Here is a 20948-nt window from a genome sequence, read left to right as displayed (position 1 = left end):
ACAGTTTTATCTATAGTAACAATAATGTATAAAAACATTTTTTTACTAAAATCATATAGAACAAAATCATAATTCATACATAAAAAAATTAAACAACTTAAAATTCAGTTTAATTATTGAGATAAATACTGTTAAAGATTTACAAAATGAATGTAACAAAAGATATTTAAAAATATTTTATGTGAAAGCAAATAAAACCCCGGAAAGTAAAATAGATATGCAAATAATGTTCTTAGTTAAAACGTAGGAATTTTTATTTCACTACTAAATATCACTTATTTACTTTGGTCTGCAGTGATCTGTATTCTCTTTTTTTCAGATACAAGATGCTAGCTTTAGAGTGCTCTGAGGATCGAAAGAAGCTAGAGGACCTTCTTGCACCAAGTTTTCCTGAGTCTATGAGGGTAAGACAAGAAATGATTCATTCTTTTTTCTGCTTTACTATGTAACCAGTACTGACTAGTCGAGTAAAGTAACAGATAAGAGCTAGTAGACTGCAAGGAGACCATGAAGAAGATTTTAGGCAGATGTAAAGAAGTCTGAGCTGATAAAAAGGGAAATAATGTCTTGTAGAAAAAACAACAAGCTGAAACCATGCTCATAGAGGCTCTACAGGAGATTCAGGAGTAGATGGCATACCCTAAATAAGTGACACATTCAAGAGAGGAGGTATTGATTTGATACACTCAAATACAATGGATTAACAGGAGTGACTTCTATGACTTTACACCCCTAATGAGGAGATACAGTTAATCGATTTTCCCATTCTTGGCCTCTCAAAACACTCTATTTTACCTGCTGATGGTCTAAAGAAAGAATAAGAAGTGGATAGCAAAGAAATACTTCCCTCTTCACTTTCTCTTAAAGTCATTCTTGAAGTCACTGCAACTGAAATGAGTGGTAGAAAGTTCAGTGCCTCGGGATTTTATAAGGAATAACTGGCATTTCTAATTAGACTTCATGAAATGAGGTTTGATGGATGAAATAATTGAGATATACTGCTTAGAGAATGAAGATAAAATCAGATTTAGTATAAAGTAGAGACGTAGAGACATATATAGCAGCAGAAATGTATATTACCTTTGGATGTATGTAGACACATTGTAGACACTGAAGTAGGTTATCAGTAAATCAGTTTCATATTTATGTATCGCATAAGGTCCTTTTCTTGTATAGCAACACCATTCTAATGTTAAAAAAAGGTCATTTGCATGTACATTTACAGCAGAGAAACATCTACTACATGGTTATATTTTTTTGTCAGTGAATTAAATCTGATGGACCTTATGCATTACTTGGAGGTGCATGTGACTGCCTTCCCCACTTTCAATTGGTGGTCGGCAGAAGGGGAAGGCCCCACTCACTGGGCCCGATTCACAGAACTAACTTAAGACAAAATCCTAAACTTACTATAATTTTGGTATTCACAGAAGGCACTTACTCATTTTGGTATTCACAGAAGACACTCACTCATTTCGGTATTCACAGAAGTTAGTAGTCCTAACTTTAGGACTCCTAAAGGTCTTCTGTGAATACCGAAAGTCTTAAAATTAGGATTTTTCCCAATTTAATAGTAGTAAAGTTAGGAGTCCTAACTTTAGGACTCCTAAAGGCCTTCTGTGAATAACGAAAGTCTTAAAATTAGGATTTTTCTCAACTTAGAAGTAGTAAATTTAGGACTCCTAACTTTAGGACTCCCTAATACCTTCTGTGAATACCGAAAGTCTTAAAATTAGGATTGTTCTCAACTTTACTACTACTAAAGGGAGAAAAATCCTAATTTTAAGACTTTCTGTATTCACAGAAGGCATTTAGGAGTCCTAAAGTTAGGAGTCCTAACTTTACTACTTCTAAATTGAGAAAAATCCTAATTTTAAGACTTTCTGTATTCACAGAAGGCATTTAGGAGTCCTAAAGTTAGGAGTCCTAACTTTACTACTACTAAACTGAGAAAAATCCTAACTTTAAGACTTTTGGTATTCACAGAAGGCATTTAGGAGTCCTAAAGTTAGGACTACTAACTTCTGTGAATACCGAAATGAGTAAGTGTCTTCTGTGAATACCAAAATGAGTAAGTGCCTTCTGTGAATACGAAAATGATAGTAAGTTTAGGATTTTGTCTTAAGTTAGTTCTGTGAATCGGGCCCACTGTACGCCCCCTCAATGTGGCATATAGGCAGTGTTCCTTTGTCTCTATTCCTGCATTTGTAACTCAGCACAGACACAATGACCATGCTCCATGCAATGAGGGAATGCAACTTTGAATTAGCGCTGGCACACATGTATCACTGGCATGATATGGATTACAAAAGGAGCTAGTCAAGCATTTGCTGCCACTTACTTAATACCAAAGTATACATGGAGCATCACACATTAAGGGGCTGATTCCGATGTCGGATGGACTCAGGTCCGTCCGACATCGGTCAGGAGCCGTAACCGACCGACCTGCTGTCGTCAGTTACGGCCCTGCAAGTACGCAATTCGTATGCAATTCGTATGCTTCACAATGGAAGCATGCATTCCGAGCGGAATGCATGCATGCATTGTTTAAGGCAGGGGTGCAGTTCATCCCTGCACCCTGTGCCCGGCACCCCAAGATGCCTGCCACCGGGAGCAGCAATCAACAGGGGGCAACAGGAGTGCCCCCAGGCTGCCATTTGGTGGCCTCACACCCATGGGGTCCCTCCTGGGGGGCATCTGTCGGAAGCCATCCGGAAATCCGAGTCAGATTCCATTCCGAGAGAGCCCATCGGAATGGCTCGGTCAGAAAGGAATCCGGCTGGCACACTCCGATGCAGTCGGAAGGCCTCCCAACATCCTTCGGAGTGCTTCCGACTGGAATCTGATTTGGCCCCATAGTTCCAGGGCATGGAGGCGCAAAGGGCTTTCTGCATTCCTGTGGCAGACTGATTTTAAAGGGGCTGCAGACCCCTTGTGTGATGCCTTCTGTAATTCAGACCATGCCAACAGGATCTTAAGGGGGTGTCCCATCATTTGCATTGTGGCGTTGTTACATGTAAATGAGGAAACACTTTGCCCCAGTGCTGTCTTAGACACAGGCACAGAGACACACATGTGCTGTATACAAAGAGATAAGCACAGAGGCAGAGGAGCTATCAGAAGGCACACTAGCTGTGTGCCACATGGAGGTGGCACACAGTCAGTGTGCCCCCTCTGGACATCCATCTAAAGGGGAGAACCTGGGTCCCAGGCACACCCCAGGCATCTCCCACAAGCAGATGCAGTCACTCACTGAAGCCACCTGCAGTTGGCTCTCTGTTACCCTACAAATGCAGTCTGCATTTTCACCTGCATAGTTAAAGGCAGACCAATGGCTTCAAACAGCCAGTCCAACTTTCAATTATGTGCCATCTCAAGTGCAATAAGTTTATGGCTGTACTGGAGTCCGTGCATTTGTTGTGAAATTGTGCAATGTCCTCTCTGCTCCCAGTGCATAGGATTAGGTGTGAACTAATTTTCAGGAATATGATCACATGCAAATATTTATTTTGATTTTTGTATTTCTATTCCTCCAATGTCTATGGGAAAACCTCCAGGTGCAGTCTGTTTTATTTAACACTTTTCTCTTAATCCCAGGTCTATGGTTCGGTGTTCTTCATAAACCGTGGAAATCCTTTAAATATGGAGGTTCTAGTGGATTCCTGGCCTGAATTTAAAACTGTAATTTGCAAGAAACGACCAATGGTGAGCAAAATTATTGAGCTTGTTATGGGCAGGCTTGCAGTACCTATTACTGTTTTCAACAATTATTTAATATGATTAGGCACTCTCGGAGCTGGAGAGCTTTTCATAGTCAGTTAAGAGTTTGGAATTGTCCCTATTTTGTAGGGAACTCAGGGCCCGATTCACAGAATGAACTTAAGATTCAATCCTAAACTTACTACTATTTCGGTATTCACAGAATGCACTTACTACTTTTGGCATTCACAGAATGAACTTACTACTTTTGGTATTCACAGAAGTTACGATTTTGTCTTAAGTTTGTCTTAAGACAAACTTAAGACATACTTAATAACAGACTTAAGACAGATTTAAGACAACATCCTAACTTCTGTGAATACCAAAAGTAGTAAGTTCAGGATTGAGTCTTATAGTAGTAAGTTTAGGATTGAGTCTTAAGTTCATTCTGTGAATCGGGCCCAAAATACCTTACCATATTGATGTCAGCACCAACAGAAGCAAATAATTCTCTCCCTGTCTGTGGGATTTAACCTTATCACGGATTGCCACCAACTCAATCTGCTTCTCGCAGGATATGCAACAATCTCAATTTTTCAGCAACAAAATTGCTGCCATTTACAGCAACTTCAACCTGCAATGGGACATGATAGACTTTGCCAAATGCCTTAAGATTTTTTTTTAAAGAACCAGTGCTAACCACATAGCCTGATCTCACCATCCCATGAGGTCAATTCACTCAGGGGACCGATCATATTCTGCTCACACCACACCTCCGGATCACAGACAGAATATCAATCACACCAGTATGCAGAATACAGAAATATTGTGTCAAAAATGTGATTACAAAAATATTGTTTCCCTATACTTATAATGGTAAGTTCAGAAATTACCCCCCAAAATTATTGTTTACTATTACCACTCCAGTCTATCCAACAGTAGTGAAAGTGTTATAATTCTGAGGCGTTAATTTACTGCTCCAACTCCAGTCTATGCGACAGTAGGGAAAGCATTAGACTTCGGACGGGTTAAATTGACTATTCCCACTCCAGTCTATGCAACAATAGGGAAAGTGGTGAACTCAAGACTGTACAGCAGTACAGAAAGTACTTCACTTCAAAACACATCACATATTTTAATAACCCTATTAGTTCACCAGAAATATAAAACTCTTATAAGAAAATTATAGATGTAACAATTAATAAAACAATTAAACAATGTACAGGATTGATAAAAAATGAAATAATGATTTATTAAATCAAAAATTGTATTCATTCATTCAAGAAAAAAATAATTAATATGTATTTATTACTTAAATACCTTCTCACAATATGTCCCTACAAACAAAACATCCTGCACATAATATATAACTGAAAAATATAGTAATTATACAATTTACATTATTACTAAGACATTATTGGTTCATAATACATTGATAAGGATGTTTTAAATATTTATTACTTAATTAACTTTCCATCCTATAACCTTACAAACCCAACAACTTGCACCTAATATAACTTGAAAAATATAATTATTACACAATTTCCATAATTACCAATCAGTTAATTCATTAATAATACATTAATAATGATGTATTGATCAATTGTGAATCAACTTCCCACATGCACCCCTACAAACCCAGCAAACTGTGCCTAATATATAAATGCACAATTAACATAATGAATAATCAATTAAATAATGATTATTAAATTAATTAATGACCCAGCAACCGGCTTCAACAGTATAAATTACTATTAACAATTGAATCGAACAATAAAAATCACTTAAAATTACACACTATATTTAAAGATATTTTCAGCAATTATACTGACAATATTTAACATATAAAATTAATATATCAGATAAATTAACAACATAGAAAAGATATTACAATTTTTCTGTATCACAATATTTAGTTCCTATATTTCTGTATCTCAATATTTAAAACTTAATATTTTGTCAACACACGCCTCCTCCAGAGGACTGCAAGCCATCAGCTCCACGCTCACACCCATTTTGTTTCCTCTAACATCCTCTCCTATGCTGATGACACACAGCTCAACCAAAGGTGGTGATGGACGTGCGTTGACAATACAAACACTCACCCTAGTCAACTGATCTGGGTTTAATCCATCACCGTTCTTTAGCTCACTCCGCCACCCCAGTTCAGACATGGCCATATGCAAATTAGTCTGACCCTGTGCCTCATGGGAACAGTCCAGCCCGAACTGCCAAGCCATGTCTTCCCTGGACCGGAATCAAGCTTCCCAGGACCGGTTTCTGGCATTACAGCCGTCTTCAGCCGGGCTTGCGTGACTCCAGTGGCAAAGTGAGCAAGGGACTCACGTCTGAGCATACCCTGCCAACTTAGGTCGAACAAAGAAAAACCAAAGGTGGTGATGGATGGAGCGTTGACAATACAAACACTCACCCCCAGTCAACTGATCTGGGTTTAATCCATCACCGTTCTTTAGCTCACTCCGCCACCCCAGTTCAGACATGGCCATATGCAAATCAGTCTGACCCTGTGCCTCATGGGAACAGTCCAGCCCGAACTGCCAAGCCATGTCTTCCCTGGACCGGAATCAAGCTTCCCAGGACCGGTTTCTGGCATTACAGCCGTCTTCAGCCGGGCTGGCTTGACTCCAGTGGCAAAGTGAGCAAGGGACTCACGTCTGAGCATACCCTGCCAACTTAGGGCGAACAAAGAAAAACCAAAGGTGGTGATGGACAGAGCGTTGACAATACAAACACTCACCCCCAGTCAACTGATCTGGGTTTAGTCCATCACCGTTCTTTAGCTCACTCCGCCACCCCAGTTCAGACATGGCCATATGCAAATCAGTCTGACCCTGTGCCTCATGGGAACAGTCCAGCCCGAACTGCCAATCCATGTCTTCCCTGGACCGGAATCAAGCTTCCCAGGACCGGTTTCTGGCATTACAGCCGTCTTCAGCCGGGCTTGCTTGACTGCAGTGGCAAAGTGAGCAAGGGACTCACGTCTGAGCATACCCTGCCAACTTAGGGCGAACAAAGAAAAACCAAAGGTGGTGATGGACGGAGCGTTGACAATACAAACACTCACCCCCAGTCAACTGATCTGGGTTTAATCCATCACCGTTCTTTTGCTCACTCCGCCACCTCAGTTCAGACATGGCCATATGCAAATCAGTCTGACCCTGTGCCTCATGGGAACAGTCCAGTTCGAACTGCCAAGCCATGTCTTCCCTGGACCGGAATCAAGCTTCCCAGGACCGGTTTCTGGCATTACAGCCGTCTTCAGCCGGGCTTGCTTGACTCCAGTGGCAAAGTGAGCAAGGGACTCACGTCTGAGCATACCCTGCCAACTTAGGGCGAACAAAGAAAAACCAGAAACCGGTCCTCGGAAGCTTGTTTCCGGTCCAGGGAAGACATGGCTTGGCAGTTCGGGCTGGACTGTTCCCATGAGGCACAGGGTCAGACTGATTTGCATATAGCCATGTCAGAAATGGGGTGGCAGAGTGGGCTAAAGAACGGTGATGGATTAAACCCAGATCTTTTGACTGGGTGTGAGTGTTTCATTAATTCAGATGCTCCGTCCATCACCACCCCCTTTTGTACCGCTTTTGGCCGCCATAAGTGTGGCAGGGTATGCGCAGACGTGAGTCCCTTGCTCACTTTGCCACTGGATTCAAGAAAGCCGGGCTGAAGACGGCTGGAATGCCAGAAACCGGTCCTCGGAAGCTTGTTTCCGGTCCAGGGAAGACATGGCTTGACAATTCGGGCTGGACTGTTCCAATGAGGCACAGGGTCAGACTGATTTGCATATAGCCATGTCAGAACTGGGGTGGCAGAGTGGGCTAAAGAACGGTGATGGATTAAACCCAGATATTTTGACTGGGTGTGAGTGTTTGATTAATTCAGATGCTCCGTCCATCACCACCCCCTTTTGTACCGCTTTTGGCCGCCATAAGTGTGGCAGGGTATGCGCAGACGTGAGTCCCTTGCTCACTTTGCCACTGGATTCAAGAAAGCCGGGCTGAAGACTGCTGGAATGCCAGAAACCGGTCCTCGGAAGCTTGTTTCCGGTCCAGGGAAGACATGGCTTGACAGTTCGGGCTGGACTGTTCCAATGAGGCACAGGGTCAGACTGATTTGCATATAGCCATGTCAGAACTGGGCTGGCAGAGTGGGCTAAAGAATGGTGATGGATTAAACCCAGATATTTTGACTGGGTGTGAGTGTTTGATTAATTCAGATGCTCCGTCCATCACCACCCCCTTTTGTACCGCTTTTGGCCGCCATAAGTGTGGCAGGGTATGCTCAGACGTGAGTCCCTTGCTCACTTTGCCACTGGATTCAAGCAAGCCGGGCTGAAGACGGCTGGAATGCCAGAAACCGGTCCTCGGAAGCTTGTTTCCGGTCCAGGGAAGACATAACTTGGCAGTTCGGGCTGGACTGTTCCCATGAGGCACAGGGTCAGACTGATTTGCATATAGCCATGTCAGAACTGGGGTGGCAGAGTGGGCTAAAGAACGGTGATGGATTAAACCCAGATCTTTTTACTGGGTGTGAGTGTTTGATTAATTCAGATGCTCCGTCCATCACCACCCCCTTTTGTACCGCTTTTGGCCACCATAAGTGTGGCAGGGTATGCTCAGACGTGAGTCCCTTGCTCACTTTGCCACTGGATTCAAGCAAGCCGGGCTGAAGACGGCTGGAATGCCAGAAACCGGTCCTCGGAAGCTTGTTTCCGGTCCAGGAAAGACATGGCTTGGCAGTTCGGGCTGGACTGTTCCCATGAGGCACAGGGTCAGACTGATTTGCATATAGCCATGTCAGAACTGGGGTGGCAGAGTGGGCTAAAGAACGGTGATGGATTAAACCCAGATCTTTTGACTGGGTGTGAGTGTTTGATTAATTCAGATGCTCCGTCCATCACCACCCCCTTTTGTACCGATGACACACAGCTCAGCATAACCCTCTCCAACTAGACACTGCAGATTAAGTCAATGGCCACATCACTGAAAACACCCACTGGATGAACACCAACAAGACTGAATTCATGAACATCTGGAAGAGCACTTCATTGTGAGATTCCAAAAAGAGGCCAACAAAGCTGGAATCAACACCCACTCACTCCATCAATGCAAATAAGCGCCATATCGACAAATAACTCAGCATGACCATCCAAGACAGCACTGTCACTGGCTTTCATACCCTGAAGATGCTGAGGATGATATTCAAATGGTCCCCAGTCAGCAGCTGGAAAACCGTTATGCACTCCCTCATCACAAACAAGCTAGACTCGAGGAAAAATTATATGCTGGCAACAACAAAAAACTCACCTGAAGGCTGAAAGCCATTCAGAACTCAGCAGCCAGCATACACAAATGAGCACAATTCATATTTCTCACCCACACTTTCAACACTCTACATAACACTGGCCCAACATAACTCAACGTTTGCATCTGCTTTCATAAACCTTCAAGACACCTCTGCTCAACCAGACTCCTACTTGCACACAACCTACTCATGCGGAAAGCAAGATCTGGTGGTAGATCAGTCCTAAAGCATGAACTAACCCACACTACACATAAGAGCCCCTCCACAAGTTTTCAATTCTACAAGAAGCTGAAGACCAGGATTTTTGAGTAGTCACAGTAAGCCAAACCATTAGCTAGACTCACCATTGGGATGCCTCCCGGTTGATAGTGTTTGCTAATAATCTGTATAATGTGGCACAGCTAAATACGATCCCTCCTAGGAGGGAACAAAAAGGATTATCACATTATCAACACCCAAACCATGTCTACTATAGTAATCTTTGAGAATCCAGGCTTTCAACAAGGTAAAATGCTACACCCAGACTCCTTATCCAGTGAAAGTACACAGCTTTTGCCCAATCAAATCTTGTACTCAAGCAAAGCAAAATGTGGATGGAGATTTAACTCCGGGCTCAGCAATAATGATGAAAGCTCTTTTTCTATTGATCACATAAGATCTGGCAACAAGGCACTGTTAAGACAGACATAACATTTTTTAACCTGCTTCTGAAGAAGCCATTTCAAAACTATTTGAACCCCGGTAATCATCATACATTATTGAATATGGCCTTTAGCCATGTGGGTGTAGAGAATAATGATTAAGGGGCTGATTATGATGGCAGACTGGCTTCAGTGTGCCCACCATCGTCTCGGAGAGTGGGACTGCCCGCCTTCAAGGCAGTGGTCCCACTTGGGGAATTATGATATGACTACCACCATGGCTGTTGGCTGCAGTTCCCCACCACAATGGCAAAATGGCATTTATTATATGTCCCTGCACTACATGGCAGGCACCGTGCCGTGCCGGCCACATGGTGCATGGAAATGTAGGGGGCACCATAGATGCCCTCCTCACCCCCAAACAAAAGGGTCCAGTGTGAAGGGGCCCATAATGGGACTCCAATGTCCATAACCCCCCTTTCTGGGATTAGGAGGCTTCCGCAGGACCGTCGGGCTCAAGGAGCCTGTCAGATGTGTGGTGGTTGGACTTTCAGACCGCAATGGTGGAATAGAAATTGCCTCACGATGCCAGTGAACACGCCACTGACTGCCTGTCGGTGGTGGGTGCACCACCATCTTAATCAGCCCCAAAGTGTTACCACAATAATTCATTCAGGGTCATAGATAAGCCTCTTGAAAGCTTCAGTTTGCTGACATCATTTTTTGTTATGCTTGTTATGCAAAATTCCCTAAATTATGCTATTACCCCACATCATGTAATTTTACGGGCAGCACAACATTATCACCAGTGCACTGAACAACACGAATAAGCAGAATAAGCAGAATGTGAGTTGCTGTTGTTTATGGAACTTGAGTTTTTATACTGTTTGTATTGGCTCTACAAGGATGCACTTGAAACTAACATATAACCCCAAATGCCAATTTTGCTTCATGAGTAATTACCTGTAATTTTCCTGAAAATACATGTAATTATGTGGATACACGTGTGGTGATCTTTGCACAAGACTAATCATTGACTGATACATACTTGATAGAGTGACTGTCATAGGTTCACACATACCACGATATTGAGTTTTTTAAATATCGATGTCAAAAATATCGACAACCTATTATTAAAATGGCAGGTACAAAATGTTGAAAATAAAATATGCATGTCAAAAATATAATTGTACAAAATATCATTTATATATATATATATTCACTGAAAAAACCATAGGTTATAGACCATATATAGTTAGGAATTAGCATTTAAAAAACCTTATTTTACTCACACAAAACCATTGAAATTCCATATATAGTTAGTTGTACTAACTATATATCGCGCACCCGCAATCCACTGCTGATGATGTCACATATTACATCATTCATGACATGGTCAGTGACATCACTGATGACATCACTGATGACATCTCAAATGACATCACTGATGACATCACTGATGACATCTCAAATGACATCACTGATGACATCACTGATGACATCTCAAATGACATCACTGATGACATCACTGATGACATCTCAAATGACATCACTGATGACATCTCAAATTACATCACTGATGACATCACTGATGACATCTCATTTGACATTACTGATCACATCATTGATGACATCATTCATGTGATAATACGATGAACCTCTTCAGACTCTAATATAACCTTAGATACACTCAGTGTAAACAGACACTCATAGACTGTCACTCATCCATGGAGTTACTCAGACACTTAGTCAGTCATGCAAAGAATCAATCACACCTCCATTTCCTCAACTATACAGTTATACACACCTTACTTATTCAAACATATACTAAAACATATTTACTCACTTATACAATCCTGGATACAAGTTCACAATGATCCATACAGCCACTCACACATTCACTGGCTCTTATGCACAGTTATTTATATATGTCAACTCTCACATGTACTGTATTTTACATATGTACTTACTTTAACATGTAGCACTGAGATATCCATTCACTCACCAATACACTCATGCACACAGTCAACTGCCCATACAGCTGTTTCCACATGCACTTTTGAACCCATACATCTAGTCAATCAACTGCTCACACATCTATGCAGAGAGTCATACACCTCCCAGCCACCCACACACACACTCAGTCTCCCATACAAATGATTGGGCAACCAATCAATAACCCATATAGTTAATCATATAGCTACTGATCAACACATGCAGCAGTTTACAGAACAACAGACATAATGATGCACACATTAAGACAGTTTAGTCACTAACCCATGCACTCAGTGAGACACATTTAATCAGTCACTCATACAGTCAGTCATGCCCCTACTAAATCCTTCATCAAAACACTTATACATCCACTCATTCTTCAATATGTAAGACATATTTTAACTTTACAGAATTATACAGTCACTGGATGTAGTCATCAGTGATGCCATCAGTGATGTCATTTGAGATGTCATCAGTGATGTCATCAGTGATGTCATTTGAGATGTCATCAGTGCTGTCATCAGTGATGTCACTGACCATGTCATGAATGATGTAATATGTGACATCATCAGCAGTGGATTGCGGGTGCGCGATATATAGTTAGTACAACTAACTATATATGGAATTTCAATGGTTTTGTGTGAGTAAAATAAGGTTTTTTAAATGCTAATTCCTAACTATATATGGTCTATAACCTATGGTTTTTTCAGTGAATTTTCAAGGTTTTGTAAATGCTAATTCCTAACTATATATGGTCTATAACCTATGGTTTTTTCAGTGAATTTCATTGGTTTTTTAAAAGCTAATATCTGTAGCTGTAAAATGTATTCTTCTTTAAATCCAAAAATATATTTTATATGTTTATTAATAAAAAAAAAAATTTTAATTTTTTTTTGTTCGCTCCCGGTTCGCGAAGCTTCCCGTTAGCTCATCTTGATGCCGCGACCCAGTCCGCGAACCGGTAAACGTTCCGTTAGCGCAACTGCCGCGTTAGAAATGAACATCGTGACGCGTCGCGGAAGTGCGACGTATCACGTTGTCGCGTAATGCGTCTTATGATGCGCCGCGTTAGCGCACCCGGAAGTGCTCCGGTACGCGAACTGAGACGCGAAGCGCAGCTCCCCGGAAGCGATCCGCGGCGCGTTGCGAAACCGCGACGTATCGCGTTGCCGCGTAATGCGTCTTATGACGCGCCGCGTTAGCGCACCCGGAAGTGCTCCGGAGCGCGAACCGAGGCGCGAAGCGCAGCGACCCGGAAGCGATCCGGGGCGCGTTCCGCAGCGCGTAACTTAAGCGTAAGAGGTCATGTGACTTGTTAATAAAACTTTTAATTGGTTCATTTCACTTTTGGTTTCATAATGATGTAAGGCTAGGTCAGGTGACCTAAAAATAACACTTTTCATTGGTTTAGAACTATTGTTTTTCCCAAATGATGAAAACCCCTCCTTCTTTCCTCACTCTGACTTTCATCTTTGTGAGAGGAAGACCATTTTTGATAGTTGAGCAATGGCTTCATTAGTTGCTTCAGCTGGTGCACCCCCACCACCACCTCCACCTCCTCATGGGAAGAGAGGACCACCTCCCCAGTTCCTCAGCAACACAGAGGAGGAAGAGGATGAACTAGAGGAAGAGGAGACAGAAGGTCCACAGTTCTTACAAGAGGTGCCCCGGGTTTCCCGTCGGAAAGCCAGCTTTATTTGGCAGTTTTTTTCACTTCCTCGAGGGCAGAAGAAAGTAAATGCTAGGTATGTCACCTGCCTCATTTGCAAAGACCGGTTATCTAGAGGCACTGATAAAAAGTATAGCTTCGGTAACTATACAATGCATCGTCACATGACCAGGTGGCATCCATTGAACTACAGCCACGCAGAGATACGTGACATGCAAGATAACCCAACAACAACTCCTGTGGCCAGGTCAACATCACTGATATCGTTGACAGGAGCAGAGGCACGGGAAACCGTGCCAAACATACAGGAGAACTTTGCTCATATGAAATTTACCTGCATGTATTGCGGTGCATTGCTGTCATGTGGTAACATGAGCATTACGTTAATCAACCTAGCTTATGTAAATCACAATTGCCCTAACCGCCCCAGACAGTAATTTTTTTTTTTGCTCCTGTTGAGCCCTTTTCAATGCCTGTTTTTTGTTGTTTCCCCTCCATCAAAAACAAAAAAAAACATAAAACTGTTCAAAAAATACAAAAAAAACAAAAAATGTTCAAAAAATAAAAAAAAATATAAAACAACAAAAACATTAAAAAAAAGTTCTTTTCAGAACTACCTCCCCTTTCAAAAAAAATTGCTAGAATGTTTAGCACTCTGGCAAGCTCTATTTCTTTTAGTTCGCTTCCCCGTTCGCTTCCCGGTTCGCGAACCGGGAGCGAACCCAAAAAAAAAAAAAAAAAAAAAAAAAGAAGAGTAAGTATAAGGGAAGTAAACAGAGAGTAATGTTAAAAGAAAGACAGCTATAGGGAGTAAACCAGAGATACTGTTTAATAGATCTATTTACCGAAGAAAAGATGGAAGAGGGTATAATTGTGAAAAACAAAATAGATAAGGAAGTGAAAGAAAAAAAAGAGAGTAGAATAATAACAAAGAAGAGTTTCTTGGAGAATGTGAGTGAATGTTCAAAATCAGATTAAAACATGTGGAATAACAGAGAGAAAAAATAGAAAACAGAAAAGAAAAAATAACAGAAAAAGATTAATTGAAACAGCAAAGAAATGTAAATAACATAGAGCCATATCATCAACATAGGCAATAAAAGTTTTGCAGCTTTTATCGGCAGAAATGTGTCGCTAAAGCAGCTTTTGCGGCGGAAAACTGCCGCTAAAACCACTTTTGCAACAGTTTTCTGCCAATAAAAACAGCAATAATTTTATTGGCTGTGTTCATAATATGCCCCTTAGTGTGCTTCAACTACACAGAAGAAGCATAATGAACAAGTAGTGAAAGAGTGATCAGTCAAAGACACTAAGAGTAATAGAGACGGAGTGAGTGAACAAGAGTGAGGAACTATGAGAAGAGAGGGACTGAGAAAAGGAGTGGAAGGAGTAGAGTAAGTAGGTAATAGAGAAAGGAATGAGGGAAGTAGTAAAGGCAGGAAACTGAGGGTTAAAGAAATGAAGCTGTCGAACTACTAGTAGGTGAATGTGATAGAAATGTAACGAAAAGAGTACAAAACATTTACCTTATAATTGTCGTTAACTTACTCACTTTTTGTTTTTATACTTTCAATCTGTGAAAGAGAGAACAAACATTTGAAAAATATTAAAACATGTATTTAAAAATTAGAAAAGACAAGGGAAAAGATTGAAGGACAAACAGTTTTTCAACAACTTTGACACTTACAGAAGACTTAGCTTCTTATCTTGTTGGAGATGAAGTCAGGCCTGTCTTGCAACATGGTGCATCTTTTGCATCACTGCTGCATCGGGTTTTTTACAGCATGACACATCTGCCTAGATGCATCAATTTGTAATTTTGTCGCCTCATAGCAAATCTTTTGCACCGCCGCTGCATCACAAAAGTGACGCACAGTGTCGCAAAAGAGGCATACACCTATCATAAATCTGTCCCTAACATTTGAAATGATTGATTCAGGATGACGATAAGGTGTGGCCTCTCCAGAGGTTTGTTTAAGGTGAGGCCTACTCAGGATTGCATATCAAATTTATGCTTGTTGAAGAATACAGAGGAGATAATACATGTGAAGGCCTACCAATGAAGTAAGTCATGTCCACTTCACTCTTGAACAAAGGCCAGACCTCTTCTGTGTCCGTGGACAGACCTAAACTTCATCTGCACAATGTCATTCGTAAACTTAGGAAACACAGGTGATGTAATTGAAAAATGTGGAGTTTCTTTTCCTCATTTCACAATCACATCATCTGTGTTGCCTAGGCTTAGGTATCTCATAGTGCAGATGTAGTGCAGCATATTAAACAGTACCCAGAAGTGCAGCACTGCATGCATCAACTTTGACACTTACAAAAGCTTCAGCTTCTGCATGCCCCCTACACAGTGCTAATTATATACATTTCAAACTGATGGTATCTTGCTGGAGATGAACTGAAACCTATCTTGCAACATGGTGCATCTTTTACACAAAAGTGACCCACAGCGGAGCAAAAGAGGCGCACGGCCATCATAAATCTGACCCTAACATTTTAAATCATTGTTTCAAGATGCCGATAAGCTGTAACCTATTCACAGATTTGTTTCAGGTAAGTCCTACTCAGAGTTGCAGATGAAATTTAGGTTTGTGGAAGAATACAGAGGAGAAAATACATGTGCAGGCCTACCAACCAAGTGTGTCATGTCCACTGCACTCTTGAACAAATGTCAGACCTCCTCTGTCTCCAGGAACAGGCCTAAACCTCATCTACACAATGTGATGTGTAATGTTAGGAAACACAGGTAATATAATTGAAAAACGTGCAATTTTGTTTGCTCATTCCACAATCATGTCACCTGTGTTTCCTTTGCTTAGGTATCTCATTGTGGAAATGTAGTCTATCATATGAAAGACTACGTAGAATATGAGCACTGTATGCAACAACTTTGACACTTACAGAAGCCTCACCTTCTCCATGCCTCCTACACAGTTCTACATGTACATCATAAATTCAAACAGTACAGAATTAATTATACATGTTAAATGGTTTATTTTTGCTGTTCTCAGAATGTATCAAATTTCACTAAAAACAGTGACTTGAAGGTATTCATCATATAACAGCGGGGAAAAAAAAACACAATCAAAATGATTGTGTTTAAAAAACCCATACAACATAACAAATCAGAATTCAGAACTCCTTAAAGTTAACTTACTTTCCATGACGTCGAAGGATGTCCTATGAACAGCTTACACTCTGTTGTGCTGTTATTACTTTCAGCCCGCCACTTTCTGAAAGAAAACCTCCATCGTTTTGAAAAACATGTTACATACAATAAATGACTTCTCGCTCTCTACCACACGTTTCCACAATGCCAAATCGTGTCAGAGCCATTTATAACTCTTGGAATTCTTGTAAGCCAATCCCGTCATGTTGTATTTCCGCAACTTTCAGAATTAAAATGTTGAAGATCATTTTCACAATCCTGGATTACTAATATCTTACCTTTCTTGCTCACTCATGTTCTACATTTCCTATGACACTGATACTGCTTACTATGAAGCAGACTTACACTATCTCTATGACTACTACAATTATTTAATTCTCTACATCACTTTTAATCACAAAGCAATATAAAACAGTAGACAGCATTGCAGACTTACATTCCCTCTACTCCATGTTTTGATTGGCTGCTTAAATTTGCTTATAAAAAGAAACAGTTTTTCTGAATTCATTCAAAGTGCAGTTATTTCTCCATGACGTCCAGTGTTATGGTAAGAAGTTATGTCTCTGTACTACACTTATCCTCAAGGCCAAATCGTGTAGGAGCCATTAGAACTTCTTGAAATTCCTCAGCGCACATCCCGAGATTCTTTCCCTAAAATTTTGGTTTTAAAAACACCAGGTAAGAGTTTTTAAGGTCATACGGCAATTTTGTTTTGAAAATTAAAACAGAATCATTGCAGAATGACCAGCCATTTCTAGACTTTAAATAAGCTGTGTAATGTCCTGATGTTATTGAAGGACCGTCATGATATATAATTGCTGCAGTTACAAAAGTCCTTCCTGATATTGACAACTGTGAAGCCACAAAATTTTTAATTAAAGTTGTCAATTTTGTTCCATCAGGCCTACATCGTTGGAACATTAAAATAACATACTGGCCATATGTTCGTATAAATAATGTGGACATCATTTCAGATTTACATTGGCTACACTCCATGTTGTGATCAGCTGCTTTTACTAGTTTATTAAAAGAGACTGATTTACTGTCTGGCAAAGTTAAATATATAAATCTTTCTGAGTCTACACTAGTAGTACTTGATACCCTACAGTTCTCGCAGTCATGCTGCCATTGATAAGAAAGCCCAAACAGGTGATCTACATCTACACCTTCAGCATGCAATACATCAAGCATATACATTAAAAACTCCTGACAATCTTGCTGAATATTTTGAGAGAATTGTGTTTGGCCTGAACATCTGTCTAACAGATTTCGAATTTCAGACACACTTTCTATTTTTGTTCTATCAGTGCTACATTTCTCTAACACAGAATTTAACAAACTGCAAAATCTTTGATCAGAATTGACCACAATCTCTTCTTTTACATTTTCTAGAGAAAACAAAACATTAACCACTACATTAGCATAGCAGTTGACACCAGAACTGTTTTCAAATTGAAAACCAACAACATCTTCAACAGAATCCTTTTTGTTTCTGCTTATAATTTCAGGTTCATCGACTTTTCGTCTTTTTGCTACAACCTCCCCAGTATTGGTCACATTTTTTCGTTTCCGGCCTACCACACGTTTCTCAAACAAAGGATATTGAGGCAAATGTGGCGCATACTCTCTTCTTAACCTATTGTATTCCTTAACACAATCTAGATCCGCACAAATGTTTGTGACATCACACTCAATCAAGTACAATCCCGATAAAGTTCTAACTCGTGACAATGCCACATATGCCATACCCTCCTTGAACACAGAACTGCCAATATTCACCAATGCACTGTCTACACTTAAACCTTGCGATTTATGGATTGTCACCGCATATGCCAAGCAAACAGGAAACTGCTTACGGCGAACATATAAGTCTTTTACAAGCAAAAATCTAGCAGAACAACGACCAATTAGCTGTACTTCCTCACTGCCATCAAATTTAATTTTTAAAAATTCAATTCCATCTCTATTTCTGTATTTTACAAAATCAACAACATTACCCATTGATCCATTTACCAGACCTCTTTCAACATGTAAATTCCTTCTTAAAATTATACGGCAGTTCAAGCACACATTCAGAGTCTTTTCAAAACCTGCAGTTTTAGATATAGTCTTCTCTAATGAATCCAATTTTGTTTTCAAATTCTCAGACAAAATAATTGTTGATCCCATATGCTCTACTCTGTCAATAGCTTCCAGTTTCACAATCTCTTGCTTTTCCAAATGCAACATTTTGTTGTTGAATTTGGCACATTCTGCAAGAGTTGGCATCAAACATATTCCAGATTTCTTCTCAGTAATTTTCTGAAAAATATTCTCAGGCACAACATCTTGTTCTGGATATAAATTTGACAGTAATCGTGCATGTAAAGCTTCTTTCCCATGCTCGGTCACTTTTCCAATTCTAACATCTTGTAGAATAGTCTTCTAAACTTCATCCTTCGCCTGACGCATATTTTCATGCAGTTCAGTATAATTGAAGTTTAACCATATATTGACGTTGCCAATGCTCCCTAGGCACTTCCTGGTATCTTCATGCGTGAGCATTTTGAACACAGGTTGCCCTTTCACTGGTGTCAGCTGCAGAAGATCTCCGAAAACAATGATGTGTTTGCCACCAAATAACACATCATACTCTGTTTTGAGAACTTCTTGCATTCTCAAATGCACAAAGGCAAGCATGACATTGGAAACCATGCTTACTTCGTCAATGATAAGAAGTTTCATTTTCCTCAAGATTCTTGAAACTTCACAACAAGCATCTCCAGATAGCTTGTGATATTCTAATTTGTTGTCATGCTCCACTGGCAGCATCAGTAAACGATGTAAAGTAATCCCTTTAATGTTATGTGCTGCCAGTCCAGTTGGAGCGGTGACAACACAAGACAGCGATGACTCTGTCCTTTCCTGCAAATAACATGAAATTGCTTTAATAAGGAAACTTTTTCCAGTTCCCGCTTCTCCACTCACGTACAGTCGGACAGGCTTCAACGACGTACATGAGCACTCTTTCTTGCCATGACTTAATCCATGATCAATTTGCATGGTAACTTCGTCATATATTTTCCTCTGCTCAACGTTGAGTTGTCTTTCCAACTCTTCTAAGTTAACCGCATCCTCCTGAGCATGTGCCATGGCTCTTTCCACTTCATTCATAGCAGTGGCAGCTTCATTTTCGATAACAGGTCCTCCTAGTGGATCCTGACTCAATGAAGCAGAACTCTGACTGTCCTGAGAACTGTCTCTGGCAATCTCGGCTGCAATCGTTGCTTCCTGCTCAATTTCCGCATTCAACATTTCTACATATTTGGGAAAAGCAGGACATTCTTTGGTCTCCTTGGCAGCATTGAAAGAGTCTTTGTAACAGAGGAAATCTCCAAGCAGTTCCTCTTCTGCACGCCAAGGCTTGAAAAGTTGCAAAAGTGCTAAATAGAAAAACTCATTTTTTTCAGGAGATTCGCCACTCAATTTTCGATGGTTTACCAAGTGGCTTTTTCTTTGCTTGACCAGACATCCCTCACTTCCTATTACAGCATACACTCCTTTCTCAGTATCTTCTTTGATGTTCCTCTTGAATATGTAATTTTGAAGAACCTCATACAGACAAACATTCTCGAGGTGACTGCTTCGATTTGGATAATATGTATCCAACATGTTGGTCTTCAAAATGTCGGTACTGTTTGGCTCCTTTTCCGCCAAATACTCAATTTCCCGCACAGGTTTCAGAACTCGATTATGCGTTGCAGCAAGACCAAGACTCGCCCAAACGATACTCCTGGACTTGGCATAGAGACTTGCTGAAGACAACCGGTCAGAACATTCGTAAGCTCCGATTTCTCGATGCGACAACATCTTCAGACTGAAACTGTACAACTTCTTGCTGAGGCTCTTTTCATGGGAAATGTCCTCCCACATATCCTTCAATTCTGTCTTCTCTTTTTTGGTGATGTAAGATGTCACATACCGAGCCACAGCCATACAGTTATCAGCCACAAACTGTATATCCATGTTAGCATTCCACATGGACAAAATCACCGGGTTGTAGTCGTTGATGTACTTAGACTCTTCGTTCCTCTTCAAATTGTATGTGTTTTTAGGTGATTTCTTCATCACATTATGTCGCAGCGAAGACATCAAACTGTTTACTCTTCCTTTAGAAATCACCGGTCGTGGAAAGCCGAAACGACATTTGGTGTAGAACTTGTCCTTGTTTCGGAATTTACGACGACAGTACTTTCCACATCGATGGCTTTGGAAACGTAGAACTTTTTCTCTTAGGCTTTTCTTCTCCTTTGCGTTTGGAACAGCACACGTAGAATACTGTTGTATGAAACTCATCACTGAGTCTTCTGGATCCGTTCCAAATTTAGGTGCATCCTTGATCCACAGCAGCATATGTATATGAGGAGCACCTCTTGCTTGGTACTCCTTTCTCCAGAAGAAA

General features: G+C 40.7%; 1 protein-coding gene across 1 annotated transcript in view; it reads left to right on the top strand.

Moving 5' to 3' along the window:
* Positions 1 to 326: 326 nt before the first annotated feature.
* LOC144761651 (glycine N-phenylacetyltransferase-like) overlaps positions 327 to 20948 on the top strand; it is a 214712-nt gene continuing 194090 nt past the window's right edge. Inside the window, exons 1-2 of the mRNA XM_078646944.1 lie at positions 327 to 404; positions 3598 to 3705. Of these exons, the coding sequence (XP_078503070.1) occupies positions 327 to 404; positions 3598 to 3705 (186 nt within the window). The remainder of the gene's footprint in view (positions 405 to 3597; positions 3706 to 20948) is intronic.

The sequence above is a fragment of the Lissotriton helveticus genome, chromosome 1_1 (genome assembly GCF_964261635.1).
Source record: "Lissotriton helveticus chromosome 1_1, aLisHel1.1, whole genome shotgun sequence".
NCBI lineage: Eukaryota > Metazoa > Chordata > Amphibia > Caudata > Salamandridae > Lissotriton > Lissotriton helveticus.
The sequence above is the reverse complement of the archived record's forward strand: the minus strand, read 5'-3'. Positions and strand labels throughout refer to the sequence as shown.